This window comes from Chaetodon trifascialis, chromosome 12, assembly GCF_039877785.1.
Source record: "Chaetodon trifascialis isolate fChaTrf1 chromosome 12, fChaTrf1.hap1, whole genome shotgun sequence".
Taxonomy (NCBI): Eukaryota; Metazoa; Chordata; class Actinopteri; order Chaetodontiformes; family Chaetodontidae; genus Chaetodon; species Chaetodon trifascialis.
The window spans coordinates 19,368,864-19,385,415 of NC_092067.1; the positions used below are offsets into that span (position 1 = coordinate 19,368,864).

The 16,552-nt window shown below is 38.7% G+C and overlaps 4 protein-coding genes across 4 annotated transcripts; all 4 read left to right on the forward strand.

Moving 5' to 3' along the window:
- The first annotated feature begins 3,568 nt into the window (after positions 1 to 3,568).
- On the forward strand, positions 3,569 to 4,510 carry LOC139340654 (olfactory receptor 51E1-like). Its single transcript, XM_070976563.1, has one exon. It carries the CDS (start codon positions 3,569 to 3,571, stop codon positions 4,508 to 4,510), a length of 942 nt encoding a protein of 313 aa, XP_070832664.1.
- A 1,825-nt stretch (positions 4,511 to 6,335) lies between these two features.
- LOC139340655 (olfactory receptor 10A3-like) lies at positions 6,336 to 7,313 on the forward strand. Its single transcript, XM_070976564.1, has one exon. The coding sequence runs from the start codon at positions 6,336 to 6,338 to the stop codon at positions 7,311 to 7,313; it is 978 nt and encodes a 325-aa protein (XP_070832665.1).
- A 3,531-nt stretch (positions 7,314 to 10,844) lies between these two features.
- On the forward strand, positions 10,845 to 11,825 carry LOC139340656 (olfactory receptor 2K2-like). The gene has a single exon (XM_070976566.1). It carries the CDS (start codon positions 10,845 to 10,847, stop codon positions 11,823 to 11,825), a length of 981 nt encoding a protein of 326 aa, XP_070832667.1.
- A 2,345-nt stretch (positions 11,826 to 14,170) lies between these two features.
- Positions 14,171 to 15,094, forward strand: LOC139340657 (olfactory receptor 51E1-like). The gene has a single exon (XM_070976567.1). It carries the CDS (start codon positions 14,171 to 14,173, stop codon positions 15,092 to 15,094), a length of 924 nt encoding a protein of 307 aa, XP_070832668.1.
- The last annotated feature ends 1,458 nt before the right edge of the window (positions 15,095 to 16,552 follow it).

Genomic DNA, 16,552 nt, shown 5'->3' on the forward strand with positions numbered 1-16,552 from the left:
AGTGACTAATAAAGGGATGTCTTCTAAAGTATCGAGGATTCTTTGAGATTTAAATAAAAATTGACCATAGGTGGGGCATCAGGTATGGGGAAGCTAAATCAGGGGAAGCACTATCAATACAATAAAAAAGGACAGAGGAAAAGTTAATAATTTAACAGCAGAATATACATACTGATGTATATTGATTAAAACCCCATCTCTGGGGTGCAAAAGCATGAACATGATGAACATGAGGCACAGACGATGACTATTATGTCTTCATTCACCTCCGTGGTAGCTCCCACTCCCTCACCTGAGAAGAACAGCCCTGAACATAATAAACCATTTGAGTTTCCCATCTGCAGAATTTCCTTTAGCTGATTTGAGTGACAGAAGACAAAGGAGTTGCATTCAAGATACAAAGTTTTCTTAACAACACCGACTGAGACTGAATGAATGAATAAATGAGTAGTGATAATTTGTCCCAGCTATTCTAGATACGCTTCATCCTCCCATGACCAACAACTCAACAAGTGTGTGTAAAAAAATATGTATGAATATCTTCTCAATCATCGTTATGACATTTTAATATTAGAAATGGAAGACGGGGCTTCTGCATCTGTAATCAATGGATATTATGTGTTTTCATTTTCTTAGCTTTAGCTGACAGTCAGCAAGATTTTCTGTCATTAAATTAAAATTTGCCGTACAAACTACAAACTAAAAATGTCTTAAAATGAGGGCTAGACAAAATAACTGCAACGCCATACAGCATAAAGCAATCCAATACAACACTACCAACTATTGTGGCTTCAAATCCTTACTTATTACACATTATCACACATCACAGCTTTTGCAGTGGATTACATGGTACTGCACAGGGTTTCCTGTTATTGTGTCTCCCATCAGTACATACAAAATATGTATCTTAAATGGAAAAAGGGAAATTGGGAATTAAAATTCAACTACAATCTCATATTTGTTAAATTTAATCAGATTAGTCTGTAGTAGTGGAAGTGGAAAGTAGTGAGACTGTCTTGGGGACTGACCTCTGACATAATTAAGGTCATACTTTGTGCAACCTAAAAATCCTATTGTTTAGATTTGTGTTTGTGTACCTTATGCCTCAGAGGGATGAATCACAATGATGAAATACAAATGATGTAATTACTAATATTCAGACTTGCATATCTCTATCATATCTGATGAAAGGCTGCTGTCATGGGTATCATTAGCGGGACCTCCCTGGTGGGCCTCAGTGGAAAACAATAGGCCTGAGGGAACAGGGCTGGCTACAGCCACCTAATTATGATCCAGTGGTCAATGCAGGCTGGCCTCATGGGATGGCCTGATAAACAAATGCTTTCACACTTCACCTGTTGACATCAAAAATTGTCAAAGAGATTCACTTCAATAATGAATACCTCAGAGGAGACATTGTAAGTGTTGTTTTTAAAGAGTGACATAGAGTACATGGAGTAATTATGGCAGACGTGGTCAACAGGTCATTATCTCCACTCTCCTCTGAGGGTAATTAATAAAACAACACCCCTCAGGAGAGCCAGGCACAAACAGGCTCTCAAGTCAGTATACCTTCAGTCCTACTCCCTTCCATAATGAAACCAAATATACAGTCAATACATTAAACAAAATTAATGTTATAGTTTACTTTAATAATCAGCTACTGATTTTTTAATTCTTATTATTGATCCTCATTGGTCTGGCTGGTTAATGTGTGCAACCACAAACCTCATTAACAATTACATGCAACACAACTGTACGTATAATCAATAAAATCCATCAGGACACCATAAACTACGGCCTTAAAATGTCCATAGAGCTGATTGATTGTCTGAATATACTGTAGATATAGATGTTTTTGCAGACAAGTATAATAAATGGCCATTTTTGGAGTGTCTCGACAAACCATTTCAAAACTATATGTAAAATATTAATTTTCTGTGGTATTGTTGTCAATTTTGATTGAACTTGGACTCATGTAAGGCTTCATGCTGTGATCCAATTGTGTTTTCCAGCAAATAAGGCTGAAATATATTGAAATATTCAGGTGGAAATAAAAACCTTCTCCTTCATTCTGTTCAAACTTTCATTACTCAATGCCAGTAGTGACACAGTGATACCGACTGCTGGGGATAAGAGTTCAGTATGTAAACTTTCAAAAGAGACCAAAACCATGCATGTGCTCCAAATGGTTCAAGTACCTGCTGTCAAGTTACTTTGGATACAGCTTAGACTGGTGTTCTAGGCTAATTTTGTATAAATGGGAGGGGGTTAGGGGTTAAAGGTTGTGTTGCAGGCTTTCACAGTAAAAAAAACAACAACATATTTTTGTTCTCATCCGCTGCTCGTCTGTAATTGGTTCATTGACACACTATGAGATCTGTGTACTTGCATTTTTCCAATATTACACCCGATTCCATACATGCACATAATGCAGGGAAACAGTAACACCTAAACCATTCGCAAATAACGGTGTGCATCTTATAAATTACCTTGCTTTAGGGGTCCAGTTTACCAGTGGTTGTTGGTGTACTATGGTTGTCCTTATTAACAGTGGCATAGCTGATTGGGCATCCTGGAAGTATGTGAATGTCCTGTGGAAGTAGAAGGTGAGAGGGTATGAGGTCAGGTTATCTTCAGGACACTGTCGGCAATGCACAGTAGCCGCAGAAACACGCAAAAGCACATCATCATGACAACACTGCAGCCGACTGAAACTGAACCCCCCAAAACTAGTGCACTTCTGCATTAGTACTATGTAACGTCATGTTTCCAAATTATTGCAAAAATCTGTAGACATGCAGCCGATTTAAAGGAAATTTGCTGTCAACAGGTGCAGAATAGCATGAGCGAGGTAGCTTTGTTCAGTGCAGCTAAACCACAGATTTGAACACTGTGAGTGGGTGTTTCAACATTTAATGTAATTCCAACCAACCATAGACCACCACATATATAATCAAAGTCAGCTAGCTCGTTAGCGCCTTAGCTAGTTAACACGAGTCAACAAAGTTGGGCTAGCTTCTGTGAAAAACTGGGTCATTTTGATCCACATTACGAGTTTTGAAATACTAGCCCCTGGGAACCATGATTACATCTTGTAGATGAAGAGATGTTTCACAGGTTTAGTGAAAATCTTGACCTGCTGGTGGCACTAGAGGAAAATTCAGGGGATCACCAAGTCAAAAGGAGTAATCCTCTGGGAACCATGAATTTCTCTAAAACAACTCAGGGCAATTCATCACACAACTGTAGTGATATTTCCACCAAAGTGGTGGACAAGGCCAAAAACAAATGACTTCATCAGAAAATTTACATGTATTGTGGAAAAGTTTCCAAATTCCCCATAGGTGAAATAATGTGGTGACGACTACCACAGACAAGATAAAAGACATCAGGAATCACAGCTGTAGTTTATCTGTGTATAGATATCGCTGAAGCCAGTGTGCAACCCAGATTACTTTGTTGACAGGTATAATTATTTTCTTAAAAATATCTAATGATGATGGTGACTTTTTTAAAACAGTGATCAGAGGCTTCACAAGAGCAGACAAAAATACTCATTTAGAGAATGGAGAACAGCACTCTGTATCTTAATTTAAACCTGACCTTGTTCATGGACATTGGACACTACCGTTATCCAGCCTTCGTCTTTTGTTTCCTGCTCTACGGCTTTATTCTGTCTGCAAACTTTGCCATGATATTGATAATAATACGAGAGAGCACACTGCACGAGCCCATGTATATTTTCATTGCATTTTTATCTGCCAACTCTCTGTATGGTTCTACTGGTTTCTTCCCCAGATTCCTCGTGGACCTTCTGTCTGACAACCATCTGATGTCACGTCCAGCTTGTTTCACTCAGATCTATGTTATTTACACATATGCTTCTTATGAACTGACCTTTCTGAGCATTATGGCATATGATAGATATGTTGCTGTTTGTCATCCTTTACTCTATCACAGAAAGATGTCGGCTAAAACTGTCTATACATTGGCATTTGTTGCTTGGATTTGTCCAGCTTGTTACCTTGTATTAAGCGTTATTTTGGTTGCCAGGCTTCCTCTATGTGGGGACAGTATACAGAGAGTATACTGTGCCAACTGGAATATAGTAAAATTGTCATGTGTTACCAATGCTGTTAACAATATCATTGCTACATTAGGGGCAGTAATAATAGCCTTCCTTCCCTTTGGTTTTATCTTGTACACATATCTAAGAATTGTGATCGCTTGTTGGAAAAAGTCATCAGAGGTGAGGGGAAAAGTAATACAGAGTTGTTTTCCTCATGTTATTTCATTTGTGATTTATTCCATCACATCATTTAGTGATACTGCTCTGAACCGACAAAATCTGGATGAGACAAAACCAGTTGTGTCCATACTTTTGTCAGTTGAATTTCTTATCATTCCTCCAGTTCTGAATCCTGTTGTGTACGGCCTTAAATTACCAGAAATCAGAAGACACGTTGTCCAGATATTATGTGTGAAACAGCATTTCAGAGCAAAATGATCAACGAAACCATGAGTACTGTCTGCGTGAAATGATAAATCCTCTGGTGTCCTCATCGTTTCTTACACTATGTAGACTCTGGTTGCAAATCTTATGAGTATGAAACACCTTTGCAATGTGCTCTTTAAAAAGTTCATAGGGTTATCAACATGCAATCATATCAGTGTGCAACCATATCAATCATATCAATGTGCAATGTTCATATCAATGTGCAATATCAGTATTGTTTGTTTATATTTCATTATTCCTTGTTTATATTGTTTAGTTTGATATTTAATGTCCTTTTACTGATGCCCTCTATGCTTGCTATTCACTTTTGCTGCTGTAATACCTGAAATTTCCCCACTGTGGGACTAATAAAGGTATATCTTATCTTATCTTATCTTATCTTATCTTATCTTATCTTATCTTATCTTATCTTATCGTGTCCTTCCTCACAGAACTGAGACTGTGATCAACATTAATTCAAGTCGATAAGATATCTATGGACATTTTTCTACATTTTCTCTGAAATTTTGTGGTCAATTGGAATTCATGACATGAATCCAAACTGCCAATGGTTGCTTTTCTTCATAAATTAGCAAACTACAAACTTTTACAACCACTTTTTACATTTTAATGATACATGTTAAAAAATGCTTTAGGGCTTAAACAACAATGATAAATGTCCTTAAAGGTAAACATGTCATCAAAAGGTTAGACTATGGCCTGTTATATAGCTGTTTCTGCAAGCTGGTTAGGTGAGGATGAGTGGTAACTGAAATACAAGTGTCTGAAAATTTAAAGTTTAGTTACCTCTGTAAATGTCTACACCAAAAGAATATGAATCTTGAATAATGAAGGGGATTATTGAAAGAGGACCAAGAGACTACAGTGATGCTTAGGGCTCTGAGGATGAATGTATGCACTGTGGTGCTTTGGGCTAGATGCTACCACCAGCATGCTAACATGCTCCCAATGTCAATATTAACATGCTTATGCTAAGCAGGCATAATGTTGCAGTTTAGCCATTTAGCATGCAAACATGTACTAATTAGGACTAAACACAAAGAGAGGCTCAGGTTGACAGGCATATTTCTAGCTTTGGAGTTATTTGGTCATAAATCAAAATCCTGGATGAGCTGCATATTTCGACCTGAAGATGGTAATGAAAATTTATTACACCAAGCTATTACAATTCATCCTGAGGGGGGCGTCAACATCTGCACCAAATGTCATTGCAATATGTCCAATAGTTAAGACATTTCAGTCAATACCACAAACTTCAACCTCACAGTGATGCTTGAGGGAAAGTCAAGGGATCACCAAAGTCATTGAGATTCATCGACTAAGAACCATGAATGACTGTGCAAGAGTTTGTACCAATCCATCCAGAAGATGTTGAGATATTTTATTGGTTAAGTAAAAAAAAAAAAAAGGGTGACCTGTCAGTCGGACTCTGTTTTGAGGATCAACAAAGTCATTGGGGTTTATCCTCTGGGCATTATGAATTATCTGTACCAAACATTTTACCAGTACAAATGTTTCATCAGAAACTTTAGCAATCAATGTGGGGAAATTTCTCCAGAGGTGAAATAATGTGGTGACATCAGCCAGGTCGGTCAAGATAAAAGATGCTGCACAATTCTCAGAAGTCACAGTCATAGTTTACCTGAGTATCGATCTCACTAAAATCTAATTTAAGAGATAACTAAATACGTTGACAGGTGTATTTTTCTTTTTACATGTTTAATGATGCTGCGTGTTGAGTTTATTTAGACTTCTGATGTTTTTAAAAGAGCGATTAGAGGCTGCACAAGAGCAGACAAAAATACTCATTTAGAGAATGGAAAACAGCACTCTGTATTTTTACTTCAACCTGACCTTGTTCATGGACATTGGATACTACCGTTATCCAGCCTTTGCCTTTTGTTTCCTGCTCTACGGCTTTATTCTGTCTGCAAACTTTGCCATGATATTGATAATAATACGAGAGAGCACACTGCACGAGCCCATGTATATTTTCATTGCATTTTTATCTGCCAACTCTCTGTTTGGTTCTACTGGTTTCTTCCCCAGATTCCTCGTGGACCTTCTGTCTGACACCCATCTGATGTCACGTCCAGCTTGTTTCACTCAGATCTATGTTATTTACACATATGCTTCTTATGAACTGACCTTTCTGAGCATTATGGCATATGATAGATATGTTGCTGTTTGTCATCCTTTACTCTATCACAGAAAGATGTCGCCTAAAACTGTCTATACATTGACATTTTTTGCTTGGATTTGTCCAGCCTGTAACCTTACAGTAAGCATTATTATGATTGTCAGGCTTCCTCTATGTGGGAACAGTATACAGAAGGTATACTGTGCCAGCTGGAATATAGTAAAATTGTCATGTGTTACCAATGCTGTTAACAATATCATTGCTATGTTAGGGGCCATAATTATAGCCTTCCTTCCCTTTGGTTTTATCTTGTACACGTATCTGAGAATTGTGGTTGCTTGTTGGAAAAAGTCATCAGAGGTGAGGGGAAAAGTATTACAGAGTTGTTTTCCTCATGTTATTTCATTTGTGATTTATTCCATCACATCGTTTAGTGATGCTGCTCTTAGCCGACAAAATCTTGATGAGATAAGTCCATTTGTGGCTGTAATTTTGTCACTGGAATTCGTTCTTATTCCTCCAGTTCTGAATCCTGTTGTGTACGGCCTTAAATTACCAGAAATTAGAAGACACGCTGTGAAGATATTAAGCATAACACACAAAACTAAAAGGAATTCCTGTCAAACACTACCACAGACTGTACTGATCATGTGAATAAACCACATACAGGGCAAAACAATTGACAAAAACAAAAGACAAGACAAAGTATCTGGTGTCTGAATCAGCTTTCTTAAACTACATTCACTCTGGCAGTTAAGACAGACTAAATGTAGTGGCCTTGAAATGTGACTGTAAAATGTTGATAGTTTCCTACATCACAGAATTGAGACTCATGACAAATAAAGAAAAAGGCAAATAAAAATAAAAATGCTCAACCACTCCTGCAGCACAATGCACTTCACTAATGTCCTTTTGTATGCCAGTAATGTATTGCTGTGTCGCTTCACTGGTTGAAGTGTATTGAACTATGTTGATGAATATTTGGAACAGTTTGAGCACAACAGGTAGACAACTGAGAAATGGTCTATGCTGCAACAAGTCTAAAAGATATCTGTGGACATTTTGATACATTTTCTCCTATATTTTGGGGTCAGTTGGAATTCATGACATGAACCCAAGCTGCTGCTTTTCTTCATAAATTGGCAAACTACAAACTTTTTACAACCACATGCTTTTTACATTTAAATGACACAGGGAAGAGTAATTGTTTAGGCCTTAAAAGACAATGATAAATGTCCTTAAAGGTCCCATATTATAAAGCTTTTTCATCAAGATAACATAGGTCTATGAGTTCCAGAAAATCTGTTTTTGAAGCTGTTTGCTGGAAATAGCTTTTAGGAAAAGATTCTTGCCTCCCTCTTGTAAGAGCCAAATTCATAAAGATTCAGGGTCAAAAATTATTATGGTCACCTGGTGTATTTTCTGTTATGTGCCATTGGGTGTCGCTGTCCTGTCGCCGAGAACGCAGGTATTTCATTAGGTCACCTCACCTTGTTGGGTTTGTTTGGCCCTGGAAGGGCATGTGGTTTTTGACCGCTGTGGCAGAAAGCGGGAGAGAGGAACCGTATGATTGCTGTTTGTTCATTTGAAGATGTTCGTACTATGTGTTCACTGTGCACACGGAAAATAAATGGATTGTATTAGCAGCAGCAAGCAGAGCTGCAGACTCTTTATGGAAACAATACAGCAGATGGTAAGGTGTTAGTGCGTCAGCCAGGTCACTCCTGGGAGTCAAACACCTCGGTAGCTTAGTATCAGACCACGATCGTACACCCCTATTTCACTCTGTTTCATTCCCTTTCAGAATGCCCTGTTTCTGGTGTCTGTAGCTTTAAATGCAAATTTAATTTGCCCATGCCTCACTCATAAACTGTTACCATGGTAACGGGGAGAGCGTAGACTCTAATGTAGCACTACCCATGTCAAAGAAGCGAACATGGCGGCAATGAACAGACGTAGTTCTTCAGTAGTTCAACCACACATGTTCGAACCTGAATCGGATCCTGAAAAAGGAGGGGAGGCTCCTGCAGAACCTCAGACTCAGAGAATTCAGCAGGATGCTTCTGAAAGGTTCGTCAAAAAATGTCTAACAAGAAGTAACTAGAAGCTAGCAGTTAGCCTTACATCACTCTCAATGGCAAAACACATGCAACAACATGCAAGAGTTCATGCTAATCTACAAAAGAAACACACAGCTAGTTATTTGCATTCTTACATGCCCCTGGTCTGCAGGTATTCCACGCAAAGTTGGAAGTGACCCTCCTTTAGAAAAAGTCTCCCAGCTAATCCTGCCTCGTACTGACCGAGGTTGCAGAAACAGTCAGTCTCAAAGTGGTTAGCACACACCAAAAGTTTTTTGCCAACTGCAGCTGGGACATTGCCTTAAAAAATGAATTCAATCCACGCTGCTCGTCTGTCCTCTGCAGCTGGGACCTGATGGAGAGATTTGTGCTTGTCTTTGCGAGTTTTTGTGAGTTTTTCATAATATGGGACCTTTAAAGGTAAACAGAATTATACAGAATAGTCCAAACCATGCTTTCGATCACGTTTATAGGTTTCGAAAATTCTTGTTTTTTGTAAATTTACACAATTGTGTTGTATTGCTGTATGTTTTCACAGCACTCTGTAAAGCTAAGGACACTAAAGTTGAAGTTTTGAAAGTGAAACTGTTTCCCATTCTTACTTCACATATGACTTCAGTTGCTCAACAGTCCGGGGGCTCTGTTGTCTGTTTTGTGTTTCATAATGTGCCACACATTTTCAGTAGGACACAGGTCTGGATTACAGGCAGGCTAGTTTAGTACCTGCACTCTTTTAATACGATGCATGCTACTGTAATGTATGCAGAATGTGGCTTGGCATTGTCTTGCTGAAATAAGCAGGGACGTCCCTGAAAAAGACCTCTACTGGATAACAGAATATGTAGCTCCAAAACCTGTATGTACTTTTAGGTCAGTGGTAATTATGTCAGGAGCAAAGGAGGAAGTCAGGTGACAAAGTATAAAGAGCAAGAAAGTCTCCATACAGAGGACGGTGGGGTGGTGCCTCACAGCAACAAGGTTGCCGGTTCGATCCCCGGGTCGGGCCTTTCTGTGTGAAGTTTGCATGTTCTTCCCGCGCATGCGTGGGTTCTCTCCGGGCACTCCGGCTTCCTCCCACAGACCAAAAACATGCTCATTAGGTTAATTGGTGACTGTAAAATTGCCCCTAGGTGTGAGTGTGAGTGTGAATGGTTGTGTGTTTGAGCCCTGCGATCGACTGGCGACCGGTCCAGGGTGTACCCCGCCTCTCGCCCGTTGACGGCTGGGATAGGATCCAGCACCCCCACAACCCCGAAAGGGATACGCGGTATAGAAAATGGATGGATGGAAGTTACATAACATACTTAAGTTACCTCAAACTGCGATTGTTTCATAACATTTCCCCAGTGAGAACAAAGGTCCAATATGACTATGGTCCGACACATCTGTGGGTCAAAGTCATCAAAGTCTGAAAGACTAATTCTCTGAATGTCTCAGATAAACTTCCATTCAGAAGGCGTCAAGATATTTTCCTGGTTGACTGAACCTGTTTGTGGAGCTAGAAGTACATTCGGGGGATCACCAAAGTAATTAGGATTCATCATCTGGGAACCATAAATGTCAGTACAAAATCTTTGCTAATACATCTTGAAGATATAAAGATATTTCACTGGTTGAGTGAGAACTTCCACCTGCTGGTGGTGGTAGAGGAAAAGTCAGGGGCTCACAAAGTTGAATTATTTATCTGGGAACCATGAAAGTTTATACAACATTTCATGGCCATCCATAGAGCCACGCAGCCAGTGAGGCCAGGAAATCAAACAAACAAAAAATTGCATCAGAAACTTTAGCAATCATTGTGGGGAAATTTCCTAATTCTCCAGAGGTGAAATAATGTGGTGACGTCTACCAGGTTGGTCAAGATAAAAGATGCTGAACATTTCCCAGAACCCACAGTTGTAGTTTATCTGTGTATAGATCTCACTAAAATCTAACTAAAAATATATATAACTAAATATGTTGACAGGTATGTTTTTTATTGTTCAGTGATGTTGCATGTTCAGTTTATTCAGGCTGATTTTTTAAAACGGTGATCAGAATCTGCACAAGAGCAGACATAAACACTGACTTTGTCTCTCGACACAGACGCCCTTTGATTTAGAGAATGGAAAACAGCACTCTGTATTTTTACTTCAACTTAACTGCATTCATGGACATTGGACACTACCGTTATCCAGCCTTCGTCTTTTGTTTCCTGCTCTACAGCTTTATTCTGTCTGCAAACTTTGCCATGATATTGATAATAATACGAGAGAGCACACTGCACGAGCCCATGTATATTTTCATTGCATTTTTATCTGCCAACTCTCTGTTTGGTTCTACTGGTTTCTTCCCCAGATTCCTCGTGGACCTTCTGTCTGACACCCATCTGATGTCACGTCCAGCTTGTTTCACTCAGATCTATGTTATTTACACATATGCTTTTTATGAACTGACCTTTCTTAGCATTATGGCATATGATAGATATGTGGCTGTTTGTCATCCTTTACACTATCACAGAAAGATGTCGCCTAAAACTGTCTATACATTGGCATTTGTTGCTTGGGTCTGTCCAGCCTGTAACCTTACAATTAGTATCAATACAACTGCCAGGCTCCCTCTATGTGGGGACAGTATACAGAAAGTATACTGTGCCAACTGGAATATAGTAAAAATATCATGTGTTGCCAATCCTGTTAATAATATTGCTGCTACATTAGGGGCCATAATTATAGCCTTCCTTCCCTTTGGTTTTATCTTGTACACGTATCTGAGAATTGTGATCGCTTGTTGGAAAAAGTCATCAGAGGTGAGGGGAAAAGTACTACAGAGTTGTTTTCCTCATGTTATTTCATTTGTGATTTATTCCATCACATCATTTAGTGATACTGCTCTGAACCGACAAAATCTTGATGAGATAAATCCAGTTGTGTCCATACTTTTGTCAATTGAATTTCTTATTATTCCTCCAGTTCTGAATCCTGTTGTATACGGCCTTAAATTACCAGAAATCAGAAGATACGTTGTCCAGATATTGTGTTTAAAACACAAAACTAAAAAGAGTTGCTTTAGAAAAATTGAAAATGTCTCTTTACATTTAGTTTGACTATAATATTGTGATATTGGTGCTTCATGACACAGTTTTGAACTGAAATGTGTGAACATCAAATCATTGCTTACAACAATAAATTGTTAAATCCAAGTTTTGTTGTCTGTTGAGATTCATGTAAATTGTCACTAGGGTACTAATTGTAATCACCTGTTTTAAATTAAATGTCATGTTATACACAAATATTGTGTTTAACTAATAAGACACCATCTAGTAAATATATCATTTGACATTTAACTCTTTTCCTCTTTACCTTCGTCCTTGTCTACGAAATTTCTGGGAAAATAACAGCAATCGATTTTGTAAAAAAGCTGCTTTAGTGATGATAGTAAAGAAGAGCTGTGTCAGACATTTATCTTATCCACATGTTGATAGTACATACTGTCTCCTGCTCTCCTGTTCTTTCATGTTTTTACTGCTAAATACTAATATGTCGAGATACACAAGCTGATCTTGGAGACTAAAACCAATTTAATCAATTAAAAACTCCCAGATCACAGCGGCAGACTACCATTCTCAGCAACACACTGATAGCTCTGAAAAAATTAATTGTAACAATGTTTCAAGAGAGAGGAGCAAAGATGGCGCCGGTGAGGACGGCTGCCATCTCTTGGTGTCCCCCTCAACCTTATGCTTTTGTTGTGTTTTTGTTGTTGTTTTCAACTTTTTTTTTGCAACATGTGATGCGCTTATCCAGTACGATATACCTATAAATACCTTCTTCTATAATAAAATTCTGAATTCTTGTAAGAATTATTCTAAAACAAACAAACAAACAAACAAACAAACAAACAAAAAAAAAAAAATATATATATATATATGCACGGTGGCGCAGCAGGTAGTGCGCGTGCCTCACAGCAAGAAGGTTGCCGGTTCGATCCCCGGGTGTGAAGTTTGCATGTTCTTCCCGTGCATGCGCGGGTTCTCTCCGGGCACTCCGGCTTCCTCCCACAGACCAAAAACATGCTCATTAGGTTAATTGATGACTCTAAATTGTCCGTAGGTGTGAGTGTGAGTGTGAATGTTTGTTTATCCTTGCATGTGGCCCTGCAATCGGCTGGCGACCGGTTCAGGGTGTACCCCGCCTCTCGCCCATTGTAGCTGGGATAGGCTCCAGCCCCCCGCATAGGCAGTATAGATAATGGATGGATGGATGGATATATATATATATATATATATATATATATATATATATATATATATATCCAAATCCAAATCAATTCTGAATATCTGAATATTGCACCGTGAAGTTGATTTCATTACTGGTGACGATGTTACATTGTTACAAATACATGACAATAAAGAATCTTGAATCTTCTCAATTCCGGTCCTCGGGCCCCACTGCTCTGCATGTTTCAGATGTTTCCTGGTCCAACACACTTGATTCAAATGAGTGGCTCGTTATCAGGTCACTGCAGAGCTTGATGAGGGGGCAGGGGTCCCTGAGGACCAGAATTGAGAAACACTAACTATACCTATCAAGTACAAGGTCAGTGACTGGTTCATAGTGTGCTGAACACAGTGGTGCATGTAGCAAGCTGAAAAGCAAGAAATTCCTCTAAGGTGATATAAGGAGTCAATAAAGTCCAAATTAATGCTAACGTTGTTCCATGTCTGCTGGATGTACAGATGGACAACTGCTTCCTTACATGTCCTTGTTAAGAGCTGAAAAATGGGTTGACAGCTTGTTTCAAAAACTTTAATGCCGTGAAAACTATGGTTTAGCTCAAATGTGTTTCTTTTCATAGCCCTCGTCTTTGGTGACACTATAGATGAGATGACACAATGGTCAGTTAAGCCCCAAAGATCTGGAACACACTACCTACAGATATCAGCTTGCTGGATATTTTTAAGGGAAAGACCTACACAGCCAGCGGCACCTGTTGGCATAATGTCAGCTTGGTTTAAGGTTGGTTAAAGGTATCTCCTTTCAGTTTTTTTGAATTCATAAGCAGGAAAATATATTGCAAGAAACTACTACAATGTATTTTAAGTAGAAACCTGAAATAATCAAGCTAAAATGATGTTACTGTCATAACTCTCAAGATGACATGTCCAGAGTCAGGCAACACAGAAGGCTCAACTCCTCCCATCACCTACACCTGTGGCGTGTCCATAGAGCCGACCGAAAGCAAAATGTGGAACACACCTGAAGATCGCTCACTCTCGCTTCAGTAAGTACAGTGAAACTTACTCTAGGTCTGACCAATGCTACGTAACATTATGTTCAAACTGCTTCCATTTTCCTTTGCTCTGACTACCAGATCAGATCACTGATTTGTCAGGACAGGAATAAGAGTTTGTCCAACGACAGATTTCTTTGCAGATTTATTGAGAGTGGAATGGAAAACAGCACTGTTTCCTTTTACTTTAACCTCACCATGTTTGTGAACATTGGACACTACCGCTACCCTGCCTTTGCTTTTTGCCTCCTGCTCTACAGTTTTATTATCACTGCTAATCTCATCATAATACTGGTGACATCTCAAGAAAGAACGCTACACGAGCCCATGTATATGTTTATTGCTTTGCTATCTGCCAACTCTCTGTATGGGTCTACTGGCTTCTTCCCCAGATTCCTCATGGACCTTTTGTCTGATAATCATGTGATCTCTCATGTGGCTTGTTTCTGTCAGATCTATGTTATTTACACATATGCTTCCAATGAAATGACCATTCTTGGCATTATTGCATATGATAGATATATTGCTGTTTGTCATCCTTTGCACTATCACAAAAAAATGACCTCTAATACAGTCTTAAAGTTGGCAGCCATGGCTTGGATTTTTCCAGCCATTGGTCTTATAGGATGCATTTCTTTGTCTGCCAGGCTGCCTTTATGTGGTAATGAGATCCCAAAAATATTTTGTGCCAACTGGAATATTGTGAAATTGTCATGTATTCCTACTGTTGTAAACAATATTTATGGTTTGCTTTTTACCATATCTACAGTTTTCATCCCCCTGTCTTATGTTCTGTACACGTATTTGCGAATTGTACTTGTTTGCTGGAGAAGCTCAGCAGAATTCAAAGGGAAAGTATTCCAGAGCTGCCTGCCGCATGTTATTTCATTCATGATTTATTCCATCACAGGATTCTGCGATATTACCTTGAGCCGGTTTGATATTGAAGACATAAATCCATTTGTGGCAGTAATTTTGTCACTGGAGTTTGTTGTCATTCCTCCCCTTCTGAATCCTCTTGTTTATGGGCTGAAGTTACCAGAAATTAGAAGACGCATTTTAAGGACACTATCATGGTATTAAACAATCTCTTAAAATCCATAATGTAATTTTACGTTTATATATTATATATATAAACGTGAAGGACAACAGAGATCAGTTTTAAGCAGAGTGACTGTGACAATGTTATGGCCACATGTTGCAATTGCAGACTACAGTCTGTGTTTTGGACATAAATGACTGTTTGTTAATTCACCATGAACTGCATTAAGTGACAATGAGATAAACTGAACACAATATTTTGCGCTTTTGTCACGTAAAAATCTCAACCCTTAGAAAGATCCTGGTCATGTTTAAATAAACGAAGATCATAATTTATATAATGTAATAGCTAGTGGAAATCTGCACAGCCTGGTGTAAACTGGGATTGAAGGAGGTAGAGCTGGAGTTTAACTGTCCATCAGCGGCCTCATTTTCACTTCATTAAAATTTCAGCACCTCAGTAGTTTTGATGAATTGTAAAAGCAACACAAAACCTTGGCGTTGTCATACAGCATAATCATTTGTATTTGTTTTCAATTGGTTTACAACCTGTATATTAATCAATATACTATTTAAGAATTCTTTATGTTATCTGCTCTATTAAAAATAAATGCAATTCACTGCTATCACGTGCACTGTGTGCATAAATTCAATGATTGTATCTTTATTTTATTTTAATCATTGGTGCAAAGAGAGAAAGGCAAAGGTTGGTGGGTTGGGCCTGCTGGTTGAAGGTTAGAAAATACCATGAAAATCAAATTTACTCACTCTTACACTGACAGACATCAGAACAAGGATACAACCTCATATTTTCAGTTATGACACACTGAATAGGACTAAAATGAGTGATGTTGAGGTCCCTGCAAAAGGTCATAAGAACATGACAGTGGCAAAACTACTTTATGCACATCCACCCAAAAATGGGTGGAAGTAATTCACTTCATCTGCATTATGTTCAAAAGCATATTTTTTCTATCTTTCTGTCACAGCCAGGATTTTACGTGCTTGTTGTCGCTGTGTGGTCATGTGCTACTTTCTTCGTTCACACCATTGCTACACACTGTAAGCGCCACACAGATGTAGTCAACATACAGTAGCTGACACATGGCCAGTGTGATAAAACTGCTGCTGAGTAGGAAATTCCTTACAGCTTACAGGAAATGAATAGGAGCAAACTTAGCAAATGTAAAGTAAGTCCTGAGCAAACGCTGGGCCAAGCAGAGCTAAATCTCATATGGACAATGTAACTGTAGCTTAGTTAAGTAGCAACATTTCAAGTCGCAGAAACCCAAACAAAGGTTTGCATGATTACATCTACTCAGAGGAGCCAAGCACACGTGCTAGCTGGAATAATGCTGAACAAGAAGGAAAAACCACGTGTCTTTTGTGAGAAACAGGTTATTTTGAATAGGCTGCAATTCCTGATTATATTTTTTCTCATTAGGTATAAATGCCTTGTGAAATTCAATATACCTGAGTAAGGATTAAGGGGGGAAAGCT

What these genes read in the sequence shown, in the direction of transcription:
- LOC139340654 (XM_070976563.1), top strand. Translation starts at nt 3,569, where the DNA reads ATGGAGAACAGCACTCTGTATCTTAATTTAAACCTGACCTTGTTCATG.
- LOC139340655 (XM_070976564.1), top strand. Translation starts at nt 6,336, where the DNA reads ATGGAAAACAGCACTCTGTATTTTTACTTCAACCTGACCTTGTTCATG.
- LOC139340656 (XM_070976566.1), top strand. Translation starts at nt 10,845, where the DNA reads ATGGAAAACAGCACTCTGTATTTTTACTTCAACTTAACTGCATTCATG.
- LOC139340657 (XM_070976567.1), top strand. Translation starts at nt 14,171, where the DNA reads ATGGAAAACAGCACTGTTTCCTTTTACTTTAACCTCACCATGTTTGTG.